This window comes from Chiloscyllium punctatum, chromosome 14, assembly GCF_047496795.1.
Source record: "Chiloscyllium punctatum isolate Juve2018m chromosome 14, sChiPun1.3, whole genome shotgun sequence".
NCBI classification, from domain to species: Eukaryota; Metazoa; Chordata; class Chondrichthyes; order Orectolobiformes; family Hemiscylliidae; genus Chiloscyllium; species Chiloscyllium punctatum.
Window position 1 is genome coordinate 1747718 of NC_092752.1, and position 24945 is coordinate 1772662.

Genomic DNA, 24945 nt, shown 5'->3' on the forward strand with positions numbered 1-24945 from the left:
CATGTATCACCCTTGGTCCTACAGGGATGCCATCTAATTTTTACTGTATTAGTTGTATATGGTAGAATTGACAAATAAACGCTACTCTACTCTATTCTACTCTACGCGTTCTTAACAACCCTATCAACTTGGGTGGCAATTTTGAGGGATCTATGGACAGGGACCCCAAGATCACTCTGTTCTTCCACACTGCCAAGAAACCTGCCTTTAACCCTGTATTCCGCACTCACATTCAACCTTCCAAAATGAATTACTTCACACTTTTCCAGATTTAACTCCATCTGCCCCTTCTCAGCCCAGTTCTGCATTCTGTCAATATCGCACTGCAACCTACAACAGCCCTCTACACTGTCCACAACTCCACCAACCTTTGCGTCATTAGCAAACTTATTAACCCACCCTTGTACTTCCTCATCCAAGTTGTTTATAAAGATCTGTAAGAGCAGAGGTCCCGGAACAGATCCCTGTGGAACACCATTGGTCACCAAGCCCCAGACTGAATACCTTCAATCAACTAAAACCCCCCCATGTCTTCTCTGGGCCAGCCAATTCTGTATCCAGACAGCCAAACTTCCCTGTATTCCTTGCTTCCTTACTTTCTGAATGAGTCTACCATGGGGAACCTGATCAAACACCTTGCTAAAATCCATGTACACCACATCCACTGCTGTACCTTCATTAATATGTTTTATCACGTCCTCGAAGAATTCAATAAGATTTGAGGCATGAATTGCTACTCACAAAGAATTGCTGACTATCTCTAATCAAGTTATGCTTTTCCAAATAATCATAAATCCTGTCTCTCCGAATCGTCTCCAATAATATGCTCACCACCTATGTAAGACTGACTGGTCTGTAATTCCCAGAGTTATCCCTATTCCCCTGAACAAGGGAATAACATTTGTCAACCTCCAATCATTTGGTACTACTCCAGTAGACAGTGAGAATGCAAAGATCATTGCCAGAGGCACAGCAGTCTCTTCCCTCACTTCCTGTAATAACCTTGGGTATATCCCATCTGACTCAGGGGACTTACTTATCCTTGTTTTTCAAAGTTTCCAGCACATCCTCCTTCTTAACTTCAACATTTTCAAACGTATCAGTCTGTTTCACACTGTCCTGTCAAACAACAAGGTCCTTCTCACTAGTGAATACTAAAGCAATGTATTCATTAAGGACCTTCCCTATCTCCTCGAATCCAGGAACAAGTTCTCTCCATTATACCTATCAGCTGTACACTCTAGGAGAAAGTGAGGACTGCAGATGCTGGAATGTTCCTGATGAAGAGCTTATGCCTGATATGTTGATTCTCCTGCTCCTTGGATCCTGACCTGCTGTGCTTTTCCAGCATCACATTTTTCTACTCTACCCTCACTCTGGCCATCCTATTCTTCCTTGCATAAGTGTAGAATGCTTTGGGGTTTTCCTTAATCCCAACCGCTTTTTAATGCACCTTTCTAGCTGTTCAAGTCCATTCTTCAGCTTTTTCCTGGCTACCTTATAACCCTCTCGAGCCCTGTCTGATCCTTGTATCCTCAACCTTAAGCTTCCTTCTTCCTCTTGACTAGATGTTCCACATCTCTTGTCATTCCAAGGATCCTTTACCCTACCAAATATTCTTTGCCTCAGTGGGACAAACCTATTCAGTACTTGCAGCAAGTGTTCCCTAAACAACCTCCACATTTCTGCCGTGCATTTCCCTGAGAATATCTGTTCCCAATTTATGCCCCACAGTTCCTGCCTAACAGCATTATAATTTCCCCTTCCTCAGTTAAATACTTTCCCATACAGTATGCTTATATCCCTCTCCATGACTATAGTAAAGATCAGGGATTTGTGATCACTATCACCGAAATACTGTCCCACCGAGAGATCTGACACCTGACCTGGTTCGTTGCCAAGCACCAAATCCAATATGGCCTCCCCTCTAGTCAGTTTATCTACATATTGTGTCAGGAATCCTTCAATTCCTGACAATTTCTGCTCCATCCAAACTATTTGGAATAAGGAGGTTCTAATAATATGAGGAAAGTTGAAGTCACCCATGACAACAACCCTGTTACTTCTGCACCTTTCCAGAATTTCCCTGCTAATTTACTCCTCCACAATCTTAAAATTGCACATGGCAATCTGAGCCTATGACTCCTCAGCCTTATTTACTATACTCCATGTATTCACATAAATGTTCAGTAACCCTAATTTGGACTTCATTTTTTTTCTTACTTACTCTGACTTGACCTACTAATTTGATATCTCTCAACTATCATGTGAACCCTGGTCTTCTCCTCTACTATTCTCTGTTAGTTTCCCTCCCTCTATCAAGTTATTTTAAAGCCTTCCCAATGGCACCAGGAGAACATCTTGCAAGGAACTCAATCCCAACTCTGTTCAGGTGCAGCCCATGTGGCTTGTACTGGTCCCAAAGTCCTTAGAGCTAGTTTCAGTGTCCCAGGAATCTAAAGCTTTCCCTCCTTATCATCTTTCTGTGCCAGTCTTGATTTCATCTGCCTTATCCTACTGTTTCTGTACTCACTTGCATGTGGCACTGAGAGTAATCTGCAGATTACTACATCTGAGGTCCTGCTTGCTAACATTCTACATAGCTTCCGAAATTCTGATTGCAGGATCATATCCTCTTCCTTGTGTGAGTCATTGGCATATACATTGGAATCACATTGATGGCCACAGAAATGCCTGCCTGTTCTCTAACTAAATCACCTATAACTATCACGCCTCCTTCCTCCCTCCTAAACCACTTGTAGTGCCACAAACATAGCTCTGACTACACTCTGTTCAGGTATCTATGCTCTCATCAGTTTCCAAATTGGAAAACTGATTTGTGAATTGAACATCAAGAGACTCCTACACTACTTGTCTGTTTCTCTTGGACTGCCCAGAAGTCACCATTCCTTTCCTTCCCTCCAGGCTGTAAAGCTACTTGGGTATTCAGCTTGTCAGAATTTAAAAAAAATCATGATAAGAAATTTTTGTATTGCTTTTTAATTCATGAAAATAACCATGATTCTGTTATTTAAGGTCTCTTTTGACACTTCATCTTAAGAACACATTGATATTGCAATGAGTTTTACTAACTCCACTGGACTTTCACAAATCCAGTACCTTGGCATTGCTGCATTTTTGCAGGACAACATGCAATGTAAATACTTAAGGAATGTTGCAAAATGCAAGTAACTTGCAAAACCAATAGAAAATAGTGAAGCATTTCAGATGTGGAATTAATAAACCAGGGCCTTCTCAGGTAAACTCAACAGATACAAGGGCTTAGGCGAATGAAATAAATTAGCTGTAACCTCACCAGTTTGTGAAAACAGTGTTTAGGGTGAAAGGATATATTGAGGCCCAGGATCAGAGGTCCAGTACTTCGGCTTCAATACAGCAGCGAGAGGGTATACTGAGGCCCAGGATGAGGACCCCAACAGATGAAAAGTCAAATGGTGGATTGATTGATTCATGATTTAAAAAGTGAGGTTTTGAAAGAAGGGATTAACTGAGAAATAACAGGAATAAATTAAAATCAGAGTCAATGTGATAAAATAATTTATTATGCAAAATAGGATAAGGGAAGTAAGTTTAAGACAAAGCAAGAAACACTAAGTAAGTTTAAGAGATGGCTGCACAAGTCAAGTGAAATATGTGGCCTGTGATAAATGGGAAATCAGTCATCCCACTGGGGTCCTAGATAACCAAAGATACAGAGAGTGTTTACACTGCAGAAACCTGATCACTAAGTTTCTGAGTTTGAACAATGAATAGAGGCACTGTGTCATATCTGCAAGGATGAGAATTACATGGCGGCCATGTTTAAAGAGGAGTGATAGTTCTAGGTGATTCATTAGTTAGGGAATAGACAGGGATTTGTGTAGTGGTGAATCTGAGAAGACTAAGAGTAAATGGCAATGAGGAAAATGAATGGACAAAAGAGAGAAAAGTCGACAGTAATCAGGGTCAGGATAATGAAAAGTGGAAGTAACGAAAGGAAGGAAGAAGAGTGGTGCATTGACAATGTCAAGTTTAATTGAGCATACTTGCTGAGGTAGGTTGCCAAGGTATGTATAATAGTTGCCAGTGTGAACTATGAGTTAAGATAAGGTTTCTCTAAAAGGGTAGGGTGATGATGGGATACACTGTTAATGTGAAAGGAGGCGGAAGTTGAATGGAGCACAACATATGAATTGGTAGAGATTTAGATAGGTACTTCTGTTTGCATGTGTGCGACAGGGAGCGGGAGTCTGGCGTTGAGTATGGGTGGAGAGTTATATGGAGTTCATTGCATGTGTGAAATGGTGGGGAGTTGGATGAGGTGCTGGTGCCTGTGAATCGGATCTGTAGGCAGTGACTTTGTGACTAGGGATGTGTGGAACATGCATTGGATGAGGCAGTCAATAATATGAAAACATTTAAAAGTTTAGTTAATGTCCTTTTCCATAGGTATTGACTATAAGTGCAATATAAAGTCTTGCATTTGAAGGACAATAAATGTACACAGCATTATTACATTATTTAGTTTTAAAAATCTATTGTGCTCATCTATTTCAATATTATTTTGTAAGTAAGCCCACTATTATTATTCAAACCTTAGGTACTGTCTGCAATTTTGGTATCCATATTTAAGAAAGGATATATATGCATTGGCGGTGCTATGTCAGCAGATCAGAAGATTGGCCAAATGGATGAGGAACTGAGTCAATTGGGACAACACTGTCTGGAGTTTAGAAAAGTGAGATTGATCTTACTGAAACATCAAGACTCTGAAGGGGTTTGACTGGGTAAATGCTGAAAGGTTATATGCTGACGGGGTCAAAAACACCAGGGTAAGGTCTCAGTATAAGGGATGTTTTGGGACTGGAATGCGGACTATTTCTTAACTCAAAGTGTTGTGAATCTTTGAAATTTTCTATCCCAGAAGATTGTGTATGCTCCATTATTTGGTAGGATAAACATATTTTTAGTTTTGGAATCAAGGTATATAGAGGGTAGGAAGGAAAGTGCTTTGATTGAATTGAATGACAGAGCTGGTTCAACAGGCTATATGATCTACTCTTACTCATATGGCTTGTGTTCTCATATTACGTGCTCATCTGCTTGGATGTTGTAATTTACTTAAGTATTATCTTCAGTGAAAAAGCATGGCTTAATTGTGAGTTGTAACTGCATAATCTATTTACAGAAGTGAGAAAAACTTCTACAGAATGTCAAATAGATCACAGTTGCTTAGGGTGGACATGGTTACTGGTTATCCTGATCAGAACTCCAAATCCCTTCAACCGTCTCTAAATCCATCACTATGCTTTCCATGCTTTTTTTCCCCATAACAAAAATGAAGGGTGTTCGCTTAAAACCTAAGAAGAGCCTGTTCCTTCATAATTTCAGGATATATGTGCACATTGACAAATACAGGATAGCTCTCAAGTTAATGGCAGAAATTTCTATTCTGACTGACTTCTGATAGTAGTCTTCAAATGCTGCAGTTGTGGTAATTTGGTACCTATTTCACATCCTTTTCTTCTTCTTCCAGTTTATTCAACATGGCAAACAAAAATATTGAACACCTAAATAATGCTACAAATGAAGAGAGAAATCAGGCAACTCTGAAAATTATATCAGAATCTCAGGTATGTTCAAACAGCTCTGTCTATGTAAAAATATTTGACTGTAGGGTATAATTATTCAGTAATTTTGAAGTCTGTTCATAAGCTTTATGTTATTGGATATACTTCAAGTAATCTTAATTGTTTTAAAATTATTTTAGAAATGTACTTAGTGGTCCGCAATTCTCTTAGTTCTGCCTATAAAAATAGTGATCCTAAAGTGCAATAGTTGATTTGGAAGAAACTATTTGTTTAAGACAGAGGTAGCTAGAGTTTTGATAAACGGAGGTGAAAAGTTATCTGCGGTAGATAGGAATTGGAGTCAAGAATACTCTCTGACCTTAGTGAATATTGAAGCAGACTTGAATGGCTGAATGGCCTCCTGCTCCTTGTTTGTATGCATGTTTAAATTTTAAAAGTGGACGTTGACTCTGGTTGGGGAATTGCCCCTGCAAAATGAACCACCAAATTTTGTTGAGTTAGAACAAGCATAGTGCGTGTGCACATTCTTTCTGTTTTCAAAGAACAGGGCTCTATGTATTAATATATGTAGCTTGCAGTAGACACAAGTGTGCTACACAGTGACCCCAATTCTAAATTAATTGTCAACATAACTCTCTGCTCAATGTTCAGCAAATAGTGTCCACTTACAGAATCACACCTAATGTTGGACACTGTCCTGAGAAATATCAGTTAACTCGCTTGGGTGTGAAATCTAAACAAAGCCTGACAGTTAACTATCAATCAACATCAACTACATTCTCCACAACAATATCTCTGTCAATCAAAGTCCACTTGTCAACCAATCAACAGTCTGCTCTCATACAATGTGAAGGGTTACTTTTCCCCCTTATAAAGTATTCTTATGAACTGTCCTAATGAGTGCAAGATGCAAAGTTTCTTTTTGCAACAAGACTCGAGTTCTGTACGACCAAATGACTGTTAATTTTTCTGGTTTGCTGGTATTAAGTGCCTTGGTATTTATAGCAACTGGTTTAATTATTGTTTTGAAGTCTACAGCTGAACATCTGTTTACCAAATAGATAAATTATCCTCACTTTTATCACTTTAAGTTTTAACATGCTTCTAATATTATATGTCTGCTAAACAGGTAGAACCACAGTCACTCAATTCATGTTTCTGAAAACGAGTCATGCAGCTCAAAATGTTAATTCTGTTTCTCTCTTTACAAGTGCTCAGTTTTCTGACTCTTTTTATTACACTCAGTTCATAGGATTTGTTGCATCCTTTGCCCAAACTAGTGACACACTCTCGACCTTGCAAACCATCAACACAAACAGGCCTGCATAGCAAAGTAGGCTTTCTCTTAAATAAAAACCAAAAGAACTGTGGATGTTTTAAATCAGAAACAAAAATAGAAATTGCTGGAAAAGAAACATCTGTGAAGATAAATCAGAGTTAATGTTTCAGATTCTGAGGAAGGGTCACCAGACCCAAAATATTAACTCTGATTTCTCTTCACAGATGCTGCCAGATCTGCTGAGCTTTCCAGCAATTTCTGGTTTTGTAGGCTTTCTCTTTTGCTAATGATCACTGGATTTGTGAATGACACAATTCTCATTGGTTACATTAAATCCAATTTCTGTACATCTGTATATAAAACCTTTAGGGTACTGATTCAGTAAGCTTCACTGTACTAAATTAACTTCACAAAGACATCTAAGAATGCAATTAATATCTCAGAAAAGGTGTTTCTTTCTGTTAGGAACAGAACCAATACAATATTCTTAAGAACTTTACATCTACATAGCATCAACACATAAGAGTTAGACCCTTAAAAGTTATTATTCCTAGTAATATGTTTAAGGCAATTGAATGTTGTAATGCTGTACATTCTTAGTTATTTTAGCAAAGAACACAGCACCAGGGTGGCACGGTGGCTCAGTGGTTAGCACTGCTGCCTCACAGCACCAGGGGGTCCCAGGTTCGATTCTAGCCTCGAGCAACTGTCTGTGTGGGGTTTGCACATTCTCCCCGTGTTTGCGTGGGTTTCCTCTGTGTGCTCTGGTTTCCTCCCACAATCCAAAGATGTGCAGGTCAGGTGAATTGACCATGCTAAATTGTTCATAGTGCTAGGTGCATTAGTCAGAGGGAGGTGGGTTACTCTTCGGAGGGTTGGTGTGGACTTGTTGGGCCGAAGGGCCTGTTTCCACACTGTAGGGAATCTAATCTAAAAACCTGTGAATGTCAAAAAAGCAAATCCCTACTTGCACTAGAAACCTGATTTTGCTAAGTATGTTAATATTATTGCCAATATTCATTTCTCATAATTATCAGAGTATTAATTTACTGATAATACTCTGCCACTGTCAGAGGTCAGTATTTGTGTATATTTTGAGTGATCTCCAGGATACCTTTCTAAGTACAAGAATACTGTTCGTTTTTTATTTTTTTTTTAATCCTATTTGGTTGTAGAACATTGTTAAAGACTCAAAAAATTAAATCACCAGCACCTTTTCCTTGTATAGGTGAACTGTGTACACTCAGAAAATATTATAAGAAGGGTAAGCTTATAAGGTTACCCGTATTCCCAATTCCTCCGCCTCCGCCGTATCTGCTCCCAGAAGGACCAGTTCCACCACAGAACACACCAGGTGGCCTCCTTCTTTAGAGACCGCAATTTCCCTTCCCACGTGGTTAAAGATGCCCTCCAACGCATCTCGTCCACATCCCGCACCTCCGCCCTCAGACCCCACCCCTCCAACCGTAACAAGGACAGAATGTCCCTGGTGCTCACCTTCCACCCTTCCAACCTTCGCATAAACCAAATCATCCGCCGACATTTCCGCCACCTCCAAACAGACCCCACCCCTTTCCGCCTTCCGCAAAGACCATTCCCTCCGTGACTACCTGGTCAGGTCCACGCCCTGTAACCCACCCTCCCATCCTGGCACTTTCCCCTGCCACTGCAGGAACTGTAAAACCTGCGCCCACACCTCCTCCCTCACCTCCATCCAAGGCCCTAAAGGAGCCTTCCACATCCATCAAAGTTTTACTTGCACATCCACTAATATTATTTATTATATCCGTTGCTCCCGATGCGGTCTCCTCTACATTGGGGAGACTGGGCGCCTTCTAGCAGGAACATCTCCGGGACACCTGCACCAATCAACCACACCGCCCTGTGGCCCAACATTTCAACTCCCCCTCCCACTCTGCCGAGGCCATGGAGGTCCTGGGCCTCCGTCACCTCCGCTCCCTCACCACCAGACACCTGGAGGAAGAACGCCTCATCTTCCGCCTCGGAACACTTCAACCCCAGGGCATCAATGTGGACTTCAACAGTTTCCTCATTTCCCCTTCCCCCACCTCACCCTATTTCCAAACGTCCAGCTCAGCACTGTCCCCATGACTTGTCTGGACTTGTCCTACCTGCCTATCTCCTTTTCCACCTATCCACTCCACCCTCTCCTCCCTGACCTATCACCTTCATCCCCTCCCCCACTCACCCATTGTGCTCTATGCTACTTTCTGCCCCACACCCACCTTCCTCTAGCTTATCTCTCCACGCTTCAGGCTCTCTGCCTTTATTCCTGATGAAGGGCTTTTGCCCAAAACGTCGATTTCGAAACTCCTTGGATGCTGCCTGAACTGCTGTGCTCTTCCAGCACCACTAATCCAGAATCCGGTTTCCAGCATCTGCAGTCATTGTTTTTACCTAAGCTTATAAGGTTGCTTGTTTCTGCAGATCTGATTAGCTCAACATATCTAATGTCATTCTATTTGACAAACAAGATATGACCTTGATATGACCCAGAATTGAATATGATGAACTTCATTTACATCTGATTTTTCAGCATAAACGTATCTGCCAATATCAAATTCAATAACAAGTGTGCATGATTTATTTGGTTTATGCAGACCAGGCTTTCACGTGCTAACGTCATCTTGCAACCCATCCTGACTTATATTTACAGCTTTCTTATATTAAACTCGATGCAGTACACGTTATTTCAGCACTGATACTTTATGTCTAGAAATCTTTTCAGATTTGATTTGCTGATTGGACTGGCCATTGTAGAAATGTTGAATCTTCATGGTATGTCTGATTATGTTGGGATCAGCACATACAGTTTAAGTGGTTTATATTTTACAATAATGTTGATAAGGTACATGCTGTCAAATGCAAAATATATAAACTAAACAAGATCTGAAGGAACAGTATGTGGAATGATGGACAATATAATTCTTGCAATGGGAAAAGGCCATTTGGTGCTCCCAGCCCTCTATTGGACCACAATGCTTTTTGTCATTTGAATTGCATTGCAATATCTTTTAACTTCCAGGACAGTACTGAAACAAGGTAACATTCCAACAAAATAAATGTCTGAACTTCATCCACATAGTTATGTTCCATGGCTCTTAGCAGTCCATAAATCAATTGTCAATGCCTGAATTTTATGTCTGACCTTCAATCCTATTTCAAGCCAGATAACCACCTTACTCTGTGTTAAGTGTTCATTGATTCAGAGCTAACCTTGAAGAAAGTAATTTCTGCATATAAATCAGTTTTTGCATGAATGCAAACATGTTTCATGGAAATTTTGTATTTCTGTAAAAGCAAAATACTGCAGATGCTGGAACACTGAAACAAACACAGAGAATGCTGAGAAACCAGCAGGTCTGGCAGCATCTGTGGGGAGAGAAACCGAGTTAATGTTGCAAATTCGGTGGACTCTTCTTCTGAACTAAAAGGTGTTGGAATTTTTTAAAATATATGCTTTTGATAGAGGCAGAAGCCCAGTGCAAAAAACAAAAGGGTTGTTGAAGTTGGAGAAAGGGAGGAGTGTTACAATGTCTCTAATTATTGTTTATATTATTTGGAATATGGAAACTACAATCCCTTTAATTATAATAAATAATATCTCAAGATTTTCCTTACCAAAGAAAATAACTAATAAATGTGTTTTGTTCTGTCTTCCTGTTCCAGGCTGTTATGGAGAAAATAAGTTCTACAGATCATTCAGATGCACCAGTGGAAGTAGATGAAACAACCCTTTTGAATAAAATCAGCCATAACGAGAATCCTAAATCTCACCATCATGGCAAGCTATGGCGAATGTTTGCCTGTCCACCTCAAGGGATCATTGCTAGTGTCCTCACAAAGGGTTAGACAGCAATTTAATTTAAAAATGAATTATCTTAATAATAGAATTATTATTAGGTTCATATTTTATATTTATATGCCAATGAGAGGCCTCTATCTTTGCTGTGTTACATAATTCTTCTGATTTCATTCTCATTCCAGTGGCTGTTGTCAGCTGTAAAGGGACTTAGATATGATGCAGAGCTGGGCTGAGGAGTGGCAGATGGAGTTCAACCCTGTCAAGTGTGAGGTTGTCCATTTTGGAAGGACAAATAAGAATGCGGAATACAGGGTTAACGGTAGGGTTCTTAGTAAGGTGGAGGAGCAGAGGGATCTTGGGGTCTATGTTCATAGATCTTTGAAAGTTGCCACTCAGGTGGATAGAGTTTGTAAGAAGGCCTATAGTGTATTAGCGTTCATTAGCAGAGGGATTGAATTCAAGAGTCGTGAGGTGATGTTGCAGCTGTACAGTACCTTGGTAAGGCCACATTTGGAGTACTGTGTGCAATTCTGGTCGCCTCACTTTAGGAAAGATGTGGAAGCTTTGGAGAGGGTGCAGAGGAGATTTACCAGGATGTTGCCTGGAATGGAGAATAGGTCGTACGAGGATAGGTTGAGAGTGCTAGGCCTTTTCTCATTGGAACGGCAAAGGATGAGGGGTGACTTGATAGAGATTTATAAGATGATCAGAGGAATAGATAGAGTAGACAGTCAGAGACTTTTTCCCCGGGTACAACAAAGTATTACAAGGGGACATAAATTTAAGGTGAAGGGTGGAAGGTATAGGGGGGATATCAGGGGTAGGTTCTTTACCCAGAGAGTGGTGGGGGCATGGAATGCGCTGCCTGTGGGAGTGGCAGAGTCAGAATCATTGGTGACCTTGAAGCGGCAATTGGCTAGGTACATGGATAGGTGCTTAAACTAGGGCAAATGTTCGGCACAACATTGTGGGCCAAAGGGCCTGTTCTATGCTGTATTGTTCTATGTTCTATGTCCAAAGTATTGATTCTGCTGCTCCTCGCATGCTGCCTGACCTGCTGTGCTTTTCCAGCACCACACTCTCGATTCCAGCATCTGCAGACCTCACTTTCTCCCAGCGCAGTTTTTACCTCACACTGGCTGAAGTGGTTCTTGAGATTTGTCTCTTAAAGATATCATGGCAAATAATATTTACCTCCTTTATTCTTCCTGCCAAAGTGCACAACCTCACATTTTCTCACATTATATTCTATCTACCAAATGTTTTGTCTACTCAGTTAACTTGTCAGTATCCCTCTGCAGATTCTATATCATCCTCATCATTTGCCTTCCTAGCTGATTTTGTATCATTCGTAAACAGTATGTTCGTATTTCTCATCAAAGTTATTAATATATATTGCAAATTGTTGTGGCCCCATCATTGAACTATATTGTACTCTACTAGTTACAGGTTGCCATTCTAAACATTTCCTGTTATCCCAACTCTGTCTTTTAGCGAGCTGATCCTATATCCATGCTAACATATCATCTTCAATACAATGAGCTCTTGTCTTATTAAGTCTTAAGAACCAGACTGATTCCTGGAGTGGCAGGACTGATGTGTGAAGAGAGACTGGACTATATTAATTGGACTTTAGAAGAATGAGGCGGAGGAATCGCATAGAAACTTATAAAATTCGAGCAGGACTAGAAAGGGTAAACAGAGGAAGGATATTCCCAATGACCAGGGATCGCAGAACTAGGATCACACTCTAAGGATATGGGGTATGCCATTTAGGACTGCGATGAGAAGAAATGTTTTCACTCAGAGTGGTGGCCCTGTGGAATTATTGCCTACAGAAAGTGGTTGAGGCCAAAATGCTTTTAAGAAGGATTAGATATAATTCTTAGGGCTAAAGGAATTAAAGGTATGGGGTAAAAGCTGGAATGGGGTACCGAATTGGATGATCAGCTGTGACCATTTTGAATGGTGGAGGAGGCTTGAAAGACTGACTGACCACTCCTGTTCCTACTTTCTGTGTTTCTAATGTGTGGTACCTTATCAAACACTTTCTAAAACTCCAAATATATTACATCTACTACTTCCCCTTTATCCTGCTTGTTACCCGCTCAAAGAATTCTAGTAAATTTATCAGGCATGATTTCCCTTTCATGAAGCCATGCTGACTCTACTTGATCACATGTATTTCTGAATATTATGCTATTACATTCTTTATAATAGATTCTAACATTTTCTCAATGACAGGTGTTAAGCTAACTGGTCTATAGTTACCTTTCTTTTTGTATATTTCCCCTTTTAAATAAGTAAAGAAATTGGATAAAAGAAAAGAAAACTCCTGTTGAGTGTTTCTCGATGGATGCAAAGACTAACTTCAGATTCTTTGTATTAATCAGTTTTTACCTTGTTTTCTAGTGATTATGGTGATCCTTCTGTGGGCAGTTGTCTGGTCAATTACAGGTCCAGAGTGCCTTCCCGGTGGTAATTTGTTTGGAAATCTGATTCTGTTTGTGTGCGCAGTTCTGGGAGGGAAGATTGTTGGAATGATCAAACTTCCTAACTTACCTCCATTACCTGGTCTTCTAGGTAAGAAAATGAAAGAGATAGTGATGAAAATATTAACATTGCATGACTATATTGAAGTATAACAAGTAAAAGATTTGTTTTTAACTAATATTTATCATTTTCTGAAACACTTTAAACCAATGGATCAAATTGAAAGTGTAATAACTTTGCAGTTGGCAAAAGCAGAAGCGAATTTTCAGTGTGGTACCATAAGCAGGAAATTAATTAATTAAAAGGTGATCCATATTGCAGGATGTTGTAAAGGAAAGAAATGTTGGCCCACCCAAGGAACGACCAACTGTGATCTAAATATTGATAAGAATTTTTGATTTCCCTTGAGCAGACAAATAAGTCCTTGCTTGAAGGAGTGTTGTAATGTAATATTAACTACTTTTTATCGAAGGTGAATATAAAATATTTCAGTTAACTGTTTTGAAGAAGAGTAGGGCATTCTCCTCTGTGTTCTTGACTGCTCTGCTTCCTACATTACAACAGTAATACATAACTATCTGTAAAGTGCTTTAGAATGTCTTAAAATAGCTAAATGTACAGTATAAATTCAAGACTTTTTATCTTCACATTGCAGACCAATTTCCATGACACTGACTTACACATTTTGAGTCTACATTAACATTGTATTTGTGTTTGTATTAATTAAATCCATATTGCAATATTTTTCTCCATCCTTCATTTGAACAAAAAAGATTCTGTCCAGCTATTGATGAAAATATTATCATAAAATTGTTAAAATATTTTATGTGTGATTGTTATTGCACAATTTCAAATCTTTTATGTAGTTTCAAAGCCTTTATCTGAATCATGATGGTGCTTAGAACATTGGAAAGAAATACTTATTTGAAAATAAGGGGTTTCATTTATATTGCATTTAGCTGTTCAGTTTATACACATTTTTGTCTCTTTTGTTGGCCAATTTTTTTCTAAACATTGAACTAGAGTGAAATGTTTACCCTTTAGTGGTGCATTTGTATTTAAGTTATCCAGTAGCAGTTTAGTCTGTAATATATTTTCTTTGTATTTGTGTATTAGGAATGCTTCTAGCTGGTTTTGTTCTCCGAAATATACCTGTTGTCAGTGATGCTATTTACATTGATTACAAGTGGTCCTCATCCTTGAGAAGTATAGCACTTGCAATTATCCTGACCCGAGCAGGACTTGGGCTGGACGCAAAGGTACAAATTATGTTTATTTGTTCAAATATTGTTTGTTTATATATTGACAGTCAAGTTCATTTCGACAGTGAAACAATAAAAGCTAAATGAACTATAATTATGTGATGGTCAACACATATAGGCTGTAGGTTTGATCCTTGATCTGTGCAAAATTAGATGATCTTAAACAGACCAACCTTGGCATTTCTAGTCTGAGAAGAGGGAAATACAAGACTAGGACTTAAATAACTAATCAAATTTAGTTGTGATGGCTAATAATTTTCTGTCTGTTCATTCCTTGAGCTCACATATGAAGCGCAGTCCTTTGAGCAAATTTAACCTTTTTCTATTTTCATGATGTTGGCAGATCTTGATGATATCCTCCTAATTCCCTTGTCCAGATCATCTCAGTAGATTGGGATTGAGGTGGACCCAGCATTGATGCATAGAGTAAACCAATGGCAGATGGAGTTCAACCTGGATAAATGTGAAGTGATGTATTTTGGAAGGTCGAACTTAATGCTGAATATAGGTTTAAAGACAGGATTCTTGGTCCTCCACAGAATCCTGTGGAGGAACAGAGGGATCTGGGTGTGCAAGTACATAGATCCCTCAAAGTTGCCATCCAAGTGGATAGGGTTGTTAAGAAAGCATATGGTGATTTGGCTTTCATTAACGGGATCGAGTTTAAGAGCCGCGAGGTTTTGCTACAGCTCTACACTTGGAAGATTGTGTCCAGTTCTGGTCGCCCTACTATAGGAAAGATACAGAGGCTTTGGAGAGGGTGCAAAGAAGGTTTATCTAGGATGCTGCCTAGACTGAAGGACTTGCCTTATGAAGAAAGATTGAATAAACCCGGACTTTTCTCTCTGGAGAGAAGGAGGAAGAGAGAAGACCTGATCAAGTTATACAAGATAATGAGTGGAATAGATAGAGTAAATAGCCAGAGACTCTTCCTCAGGGCAGGATTGATGGTTACGAGGGGTCATAGTTTTAAGATATATGGGGAAAGGTATAAAGGAGATGTCAGAGGTAGGTTCTTTATGCATAGAGTTGTGAATGCATGGAATGCATTGCCAGCTGTGGTGGTGGAAGCAGAGTCATTGGGGATATTTAAGTAACTGCTGGACAGGCACGTGGATAGCAGTGAGTTAAGGGGTGCGTAGGTTGTTATTATATTTTACATTAGGATTAAATCTCGGCATAACATCGTAGGCCAAAGGGCCTGTTCTGTGCTGTACTTTTCTATAGACCATTTCTAGCCCTTTAGCAATCCAAACAACAGACATTAATTCTGTTTCATGTCTGAATTGACCCTGGTGTTTAGTAATAGACTCTTGTAAATCACCTTATCATATGCCATGTATAAATTATCTAATGTATTTTATCCATCCAATCAGTTATTTCTGAAAAAAAATTTCATTAGATTTGATAGATATAATTCCTTTAAGAAATACGCACTGATCTTGATTATCCAAGTGCTGCCTTGTAGTTGTTCAATTGATCCTATGGTTCTTTCTTGAATAGTAATGTTATATAGACAATGCTCCAGTTTACTGGCAAGATCAATATATCTGATGGTGGAGTAGTGATAATGTTACTGGACTAATAATCCAGAACTAAAGTTTTTCTTAAATTGATGGCTTTAAGTCCATGTGCTGTAGATAGACTCTTAATGCCCTTATGGAGGGAGTTCCAGGATTTTGACCCCTTGACAATGAAGGAAGAGTAATATGTTTCCAAGTCAGGGTGGTAAGTGGCTGAGAAGGGAACTTGCAGGTCCTGTTGCGCCTATGTATCTGCTGCCCTTGTCCTTCTAGATGGTGGTGGTCACGGATTTGGAAGGAACTGTGTAGGATCTTTGAATTTCTGCACTGCCTCTTGTAGATAATAGACACAACTGCTTCTGAGCATCTGTGGTGGAGAGAGTTAATGCTTGTGGCTGCAGTGTCAATCAAGCAGGTTACTTTACCCTGGATGATGTCAAATTTCTTAAATGTTGTCGAGTCATAGAGTCAAGCAGCATAGAAACAGATACTTTGGTAAAATTTGTCCATGCTGACCAAGCTTCTCAAACTAAACTAATCTCATTTACCTGTGTTTGGCCCATACCCCTTTAAACCTTTCCTATTCATGTATTTATTCAAAAGTCTTTCAAATGTTGTAACTGTGCCTGTGTCTACCATTTCCTCTGTCAGTTCATTCCACATATGAACCACCCTCTGTGTGAAAAAGTTGCCCCTCAGGTCTCTTTTTTTCACATTTCTCCTCTCATCTTAAAAAATGCCCTCTCGTTTTGAATTCCTTCACCCTTGGGAAAATAACTTTGCTATTCATCTTATCTATGCTGCTCATGAAGTAAGATCAGCAGTAGGCCATTTCAACACCACTTCACCATTCAACTACATCTTGCTGATCAATCTCAAATCCATTACCTCCACTGTTTCCATATCCTTTGATGTCTGTGATATCTGGAAACCATCAACCTCTGTCTTGATGGTTCAGGGCCTGGGGTAGAAAATTCCAAAGATGTACCATCCTGTGCGTAAGATAAATTGCTCCTCATTTTGCTCCTCAATGGCCCATCCTTTATTCTGATTCTAGACCATTCCAGATCATGTTGCAATGAGATCACTTCTTATGCTTCTAAAATTCTAGAGTACAAGCTCAATCTCCTTGATGTGTCTTTGTGGGACGGCTCAGACATCCTAAGAATTAATGTGGTTAAATTTCAATGCAATCCCTGTATCCTGCAATCTCACATATCAAGGTAGGAGATCAAAACTACACGTTATTCCAGGTGCAGTCTGTTCAAGGTTCTGTATAATTACAGCAAAACTTCTTTACTCTGTATTCAAATCTTCTTGCAGTAGCAACTAACATAATTTTTGCCTTCCTAATTGCTTGCTGCAACAGCATGTTAGTTTTCAGTTATTTGTGAACAAAAGTTATCCAGGTCCCTTTGGACAATCAACACTTTCCAATCTCTCAACACTCTGCATCTCTGCTTTCCTGTCAGTGTATAACATCACATCTTTCCACATGATATGCCATCTGCCATACCTTTGTCCACTCAGCTAGTCTGTCTAAATACCCCTAAAGTATTTTTGCATCTTCCTCACAAAAACATTACCAACTAATTTTGTCAATGGTTATCATAAAGGTATTATGTTAGGTCTCCAAATCATTGCTATGGATTGTGAATAGCTGGGGTCCAAACAACAATCCTTGTGGTGCCCAACCAGTTCACAGTCAGCCAACCAGATGAAATCCCATTTATTCTTACTCTGTTTTCTGTCCATTAGCTAATTGTCCATCAATACTAGCATATAATACTGTAGCTCATGTGTTCTAATTTTTTTACGAAGCAATGTGAGACCTCATCAAAAGAGTTCTGAAAATCTAAACAGGCCACCCTCCCATCGCCCTCATCTATTCTGTTCATTACATTGTCAAAAAAATCCAACAGATTTGTCAAACATAATTACCCTTTTTAAAAAAACCATGTTGCTTCTGTCCAACTTGCCATTATTTTCTCACTGTCCAGTTGTCGCATGTTTTATAATAGACTCTTGCATTTTCCTTACTACTGATATCAAGCTAACATGTCTGTAGTTCCTAGTTTTCTCCCTCCCTCCTTTCTTGAAAAGTGGAGTTATATTTGCAACCTTCCAATCTGCAGGAAATGTTCCAGGATCTGTAGACTTACCAAAGCGTCCATTATGTCTACAGCCACTTCTTTTAACCCTCTCAGATGTTGGCCATTAGATCCAGGTCATTTACCAGCTTACCAGCTTCTATTACTACCCACAAATTCAAGGGTGTTTACAGCTCAAAAGGAGAATATTTGTACTGTAATATTTAATACTAATTCCTTTCAGTTCCTAATTTTTATTAATTCCTTGCTTCTCTAGTACTTTTGAAGTTTTTGATTTTTATGTTCCATGGTGAAGACAGATACAATGTATTTGTTTAGTTTCTCTACCATTTCTTTATTACACATTATAAATTCTCCTGTCTATGCATGTCCATATTTGTCTTTGCTATTTCCTTTTAGTAAATACTCTCTAATCAGTCTTTTCAGAGATGTCATTACACACCTCTTGAGAAGGTAGGATTTGAACCTGGACCTCCTGGTCCAGAGAGGGGGGCACTACCATTGCACCACAAGAATCCTCCAAACTTTCACTTCCTTTTTATATACTTACAGAAACTTTTATAGCACAGTGTTACGTTTGTTTCTTGCTATGTTTACTTTCATATTCTGTTTTCCATTTCTTCACCAGTTCCTTGATCCTCCTTTACTGAATTCTGAAATGTGCCCAACCCTCAAGCTTACTACTTTTTTGACAAATTTATAAGCCTCTTTCTTTCATCTAATGCAACCTTTACCCTCCCCTGTTAACTATGTTTGGATCATTTTTCTTGTTGTATTTTTGCGTCCAAAGGACACAAAGTTGTAAACTATGTCTTCATTTTTTAAATGCTAGTATTCCCTATCAATGCTGTACCTTTGAATGAAATATTGAAATAATGTTTTCTTTCTAAACATTAGAAGGCACAAGTTACATACCAGAGATAGATGGTAACAAAAACCAAGGGACTAAAACAGTGAAGAATTTTAGTAATTAATATCGTCAAAAGAAAAGGGGAAATCTTCAGGATGAAAATCCAATAAATAGAACATAGAAAAGTACAGCACAGAACAGGTCCTTTGGCCCACAATGTTGTGCCGAGGTTTAATCTTAATGTAAAATATAGTAACTTAATCTACACACTACTCAACTCACTGCTATCCATGTGTATGTCCAGCAGTCGCTTAAATGTCCCCAATGACTCTGCTTCCACCACCACAGCTGGCAACGCATTCCATGGATTCACAACTCTATGTGTAAAGATCCTACCTCTGACGTCTCCTTTATACCTTCCTCCCAATGTCTTCAAACTATGACTCCTCGTACCAGTCAATCTTGCCCTGTGGAAAAGTGTCTGGCTATTGACTCTATCCATTTCACTCATTATTTTGATCAGGTCTCCTCTCTCCCTCCTTCTCTCCAGAGAAAGAAGTCCAAACTTATTCAACCTTTCTTCATAAGGCAAGCCCTTCAATCCAGGCAGCATCCCGGTAAACCTTCTTTGCACCCTCTCCAAAGCCTCTGTATCTTTCCTATAGTAGGACAACCAGAATTGGACACAATATTCCAAGTGTGGCCTCACCAGGGACTTGTAGAGCTGTAGCAAAACCTCGCGGCTCTTAAACTCAATCCCCTGTTAATGAAAGCCAAAACACCATATGCTTTCTTAACAACCCTATCCACTTGGATGGCAACTTTGAGGGATCTATATACTTGCACACCCAGATCCCTCTGTTCCTCCACACTACCAAGAATCCTGCCTTTAATCCTATATTCAGCATTCGAGTTCGACCTTCCAAAATGCATCACTTCACATTTATCCAGGTTGAACTCCATCTGCCATTTCTCAGCCCAGCTCTGCATCCTGTCTATGTCATGCTGCAGCCTGCAGTAGCCCTCTATACTATTGACGACACCTCCAATCTTTGTGTCATCTGCAAATTTATATTTTTTTATAGATATTTTTATTAGAAATTTAACATTTTTATAAGTTTACAAAAATAAACAAAACTCTCATATACAAACACTGATATACAATTAAATCAAATATACAATAGCCAAAATTTAACAAAAGAAAAAAAAATACCGAAAAAGAAAGAAAAAAAAACAAAACTCAACTTTCTACTAATACAACTAACCAGAGTGTACATTTAAGTCTCTTACATGCTCAGAATGTGTTAACATCAAATGTAATAAAACCCGTATTCGTGCGGGATTCCTCTCTTAAGGGGCCCCGGACCAGCCAGGTTTTAATCTCAATTAAATAAAATCTCTTGTTAGGATAGTCGAAATATCTGTATTTATGTAATTCAAGAAGGGCTGCCATATTTTATAAAATAATTCGGTCTTTCGGTGCACCATATTTGTAAGGAAGTCAAGGGGAATACATTCCATAATTAATCTGTACCAATTTGAAAGTCCAGGGGGCCCTCAGCCGCCCAGTTCATGAAAATATTTTTCCTTGCACAGAAAGAGAGAATAGAAAATAGTCTCTTCCCGTACATGTCCAGGGAGGGAAAGTTCGAAAAGCCCAAAAGGAGAGATACAGGGTCCACTTTAATTTCCGTTCCTAAAATTTCTGTCAGGGTACTTGCTACTTTAGTCCAGTATCTATGGATCTTATGACAGGTCCATAGACAATGTACAAGAGTGCCCACCTCTATTTTGCATTTGGGACACATTGAAGATGCTCCTGCCTTAAAGTTTGCCAATCGATCCGGTGCTATATGGGCCCTATGAAGTATCTTCAGCTGGATGGCCTGAGTTCTGTTACAGATAGTAATTCTTCTAGCATTTTCCCAAATATCATTCCACGTTTCTATAGAGATTTCTAGTCCCAATTCCTGAGCCCATGTTTTAAGCAGATTGTCCATATCTCCCGATACTTCATCATGTAGTAGATGATAAATAGTGCTGACGGAAGATGCCCCCACTGGTCGTAGAACATTACATTCTCTGTCTGATTTATAAAGACTATCTAATAACGTCGTCTTCTTCTGTATATAATCTCGAATTTGGAAGTATCGAAACAGGTCTCCATTAGGTAATCCGAATTTCTGACGCAGCTGTTCAAAAGACATCAGGACCCCATCTTTAAATAGGTCCCCTAGACATGAGATACCCCTGGATCTCCAGAGTGGCATCTGTAAACCCCGGTTGGAATCCCCATGCTCCCACTATCGGTGCATAGGGGGATGTTTTATGTGAATTACCCTCATTTTGCCGCATTATATTCCAAGCCTTAATTGTGTTTAGTATTATAGGGTTTTTACAGTGATCTGTAATGATTTTTCTCTTGTCTGAAAATAAGAGGTTAATAAGTGGGTATTTTACTTGAGAAGCCTCGATGTCCAACCAGATTGATTGTGGATCAGACAAGACCCAATCAGCTATGTAACTTAATAGGGAACTTAACTGATAATTCCTAAAATCTGGGAAGTCCAATCCTCCCCTTGCCTGTGGAAGCTGTAGCTTCTTCAGCTTAATGAGTGGCCGTCTATGATTCCAGATAAAGGAACCCAACCAGCCATATAATTTATGTAGAGCCATCCTCGGCAGCATCACCCGAAGCATTCTCATAGGATATAGGAGACGGGGCAGGACATTCATTTTAATTAGCGCTATTCTACCCAACCAGGAAATTGGAAGGTCGCCCCATTGCCGGAGGTCTGCCTTATCCTTTCCAGTAAATGCACAAAATTAGCCTTATACAACTGACCAAATACTGGAGTAATAAAAATACCTAAATATAAGAAGCCCTCCAGGGACCAACGAAAGGGAAAGTGGGATCCGTCCACTAAGTGGGGTGTCATAGCAAGGCCACCCATTGGCATAGCCTCCGATTTTGAGAAATTACTTTTATAACCTGAGAATGCACTAAATGTATTAATAACTTGGATTAGGCGAGGTACAGATATCAGAGGATTACTGAGGAATAAAAGAACATCATCTCCATAAAGGGTAATTTTATGTTTGCCTGTACCAATCCTCGGGGTCGTTATATTAGGATCAGCTCGTATAGCTTCTGCTAGTGGTTCAATTATTAGCGTAAATAACAATGGTGAGAGAGGACATCCCTGAAGGCAGCCCCTACCCACACTGAAGCTATCTGAGCCTAATCCATTGGTAACCATAACTGCTTTGGGATCACTATACAATGTTGAGACCCATTTGGTAAACACCTTTCCAATGCCAAACCTTTCCAATGTGTAAAATAAATATGACCATTTCTCCTATCAAATGCCTTTTCCGCGTCTAATGAAACTACTACTCCTGGTAGTATCAGACGGCCCTTAATAAACCCCGTCTGATCCTCCTTTATAATATGTGGCAGTACCCTTTCTAGTCTCAGTGCTAACGTTTTAGAAAGGATTTTAAAATCTACATTTAGCAAAGATATTGGTCTGTATGACGTACAATCTTCTGGATCCTTTCCTTTTTTAAGGATAAGAGAGATATTTGCCTCTTTCAGCGAAGGCGGGAGACAGCCCTGACTATATATATAGTTATACATGTCCATAAGTGGACCAGCCAATATTTCTGTAAATTCTTTATAGAATTCAGCTTGAAAACCATCTGGGCCCGGTGCCTTCCTGCTCTGAAGTTGCCTAATTGCATCAAGTATTTCTAGGAGCATTTAGGACCGATACCTGTTCCGGAGTTAGGCCCGGAAAGGTCAAATTTTTTAAAAATGACTGCATCCTCCTAGTCCTATCTTCACAATCCTGCGATTTATATGACTCAGAATAAAATTCTCTAAAGATCGCATTAATCTTTTTATGATCATGATTCAAAATACCCGTACTTTCCTTGATAGACGTGATAGTCTGAGGGGCCTTCTTTTTCTTTGCAAGAAATGCTAAGTATCTACCCGGTTTGTCGCCATATTCATATAACCTTTGTTTTGCAAATAATATTTCCCTCTTAGCCGTTTGAGTAAGCATAGTGTTTAGAGCTGTCCTAAGAGCCGTAATCCTTTGCAATTTAATAATAGAAGGTCTATCAGCATATGCTGTTTCAGCTGCTTTTAAGCGAGCTTTGAGCAGACGCTGTTGTTCTCCCTTCAATTTTTCTGGGTCGCTGAGTAGGAGATGATCAAACCTCGCGTGTACGTTTTGATAGTCTCCCAAATCATTGATGGGTTGCTAGCCGTACCTGAATTAATTTCTAAAAAAGTTTTAAGTTTGTGCGAGAAGTACTTTACAAATTTACTGTCTTTCATTAGGAAGGGGTCCATACGCCAATGCCGAGGGGGTGTCCCATTGTTCCTCGCCTTAGTTTCCATATATACAGCAGCTTGGTCGGAAATTGCTATACTACCTATTTTACAGGATGATATGGAATTTTAAAAAATCGAGGGGGCAAAAAACATCTCAATTCTGGTATGGCATTTATGTGGATTGGAATAAAAAGAAAAATCTCTGCCCTGTGGATGAAGACATCTCCATACATCTACTAATCCTAATTCTTTGTTTAGATCCACCAATTGTCTAGATCTGGGAGATACTCCTACAGCACTCTTGGGAATCCTATCTATTTCCGGATCCATATTACAATTAAAGTCTCCCCCTATAATTGTATGATGGGCACCAAAAGCCATCAATTTTGAAAAGGCTTCCGTTATAAATTTAAAGGGGTGTGCCGGGGGGCAATACAAATTTAAAATCCCATATTCCTCTCCATTTATGAGGGCTTTGATCAAAATATATCGTCCAGATTCGTCTTTTATCTGATTTAGGATTTTGAAAGGGAAATTCTTCCGAACAAGAATAACAACTCCCCTGCGTTTTGAGCTAAAAGAAGAAAAAAAGGCCTGATCAAATCCACCCTGTCGTAATTTCAAGTGTTCTTTATCCGACAGGTGTGTCTCCTGTAGGAGAGCTATATCGACTCTTTCTTTCTTAAGATTTGATAATATTTTCTTCCTTTTGACTGGCGAATTACTCCCCTTGACATTCCAGGTGCACCACTTAACTGACTAATCAACCATAATCATCTGGGCAAATCCGAGACCCCTCGGGAGGGGAAACCTTATCTAGAACATCCCGAGCATAGAGCATATAAAATTTACAAAAATAAAGGCTCTCTAATACACTCACAACAGGATAATAAAAACTATTTCTAAATAAAAAAATATAAAACGTACTTAAGTGGAGGTTTTCCCCCTTGTTCCCAGGGGGTGTCACTTCCTCTCCAAAAGTCCATCATATCCTCTCCCAACCAATGCCCCACCCTTGACCAGCCGCTCCTCAATAAAATGAGGAGAATTCAGATATAATACAAAGCTCGAGTTAACAGTGAGCACCCTACCCCCACCCACACCAACACCTGGATATATTTGGTAATGTTAATACCATATATAACTATAAAATTACAACCTCAATAAATAATAATTAAATATAATAATACAAAATAACAAGGGAGAAACAACCCCGCTCCTAAAGACAGAGGTAAAATATAATAAGATAACCACCTCCCCCCACCAACATTAACCAAACCCCCCAGCTTATATATATATATTATATATATTACACACACATCTACCCACATATATACATAAAGTAATAAAAGAAAACAACCGCGGGGGTGGGGGGGGGGGATCACATCCCTCTCCCCATCCCCCATGATAATGTTAAACAGTAAGGTAACAAAAAAGAAGAAAAAAAGGGGGGATATAGACCAAAGTGGGGGGAAAAGCAAACCAACATCCATTATCTCTTACAGTTTATCTAAGAGAGTCCAAGAATTCCTTAGCCTTTTCTGGTGAAACACGGATCCTTCATGGTTAAAGTGTAGCGTCGCTGGGTAGCGTAAGGAGTACTGAATATTTAAGTCCCTTAAACGCTTCTTCGCCTCATCGAATGCCTTCCTCTTTTGGACCAGA

The 24945-nt window shown here is 39.4% G+C and overlaps 1 protein-coding gene across 6 annotated transcripts in view; it reads left to right on the plus strand.

Annotated features, from left to right (window-relative positions):
* LOC140485532 (sodium/hydrogen exchanger 9B2-like) overlaps positions 1-24945 on the plus strand; it is a 191855-nt gene that overhangs the window by 85050 nt on the left and 81860 nt on the right. For 5 of the 6 annotated variants that reach the window (XM_072583730.1, XM_072583729.1, XM_072583727.1 and 2 more), the window contains 4 exons: positions 5537-5633; positions 10561-10738; positions 13109-13279; positions 14306-14448. In XM_072583730.1, the coding sequence (XP_072439831.1) occupies positions 5547-5633; positions 10561-10738; positions 13109-13279; positions 14306-14448 (579 nt within the window). In that variant the 5' untranslated portion in view covers positions 5537-5546. Of the gene's footprint in view, positions 1-4600; positions 4739-5536; positions 5634-10560; positions 10739-13108; positions 13280-14305; positions 14449-24945 lie in introns of all 6 variants that reach the window. The other variant, XM_072583728.1, reaches the window with a different exon arrangement.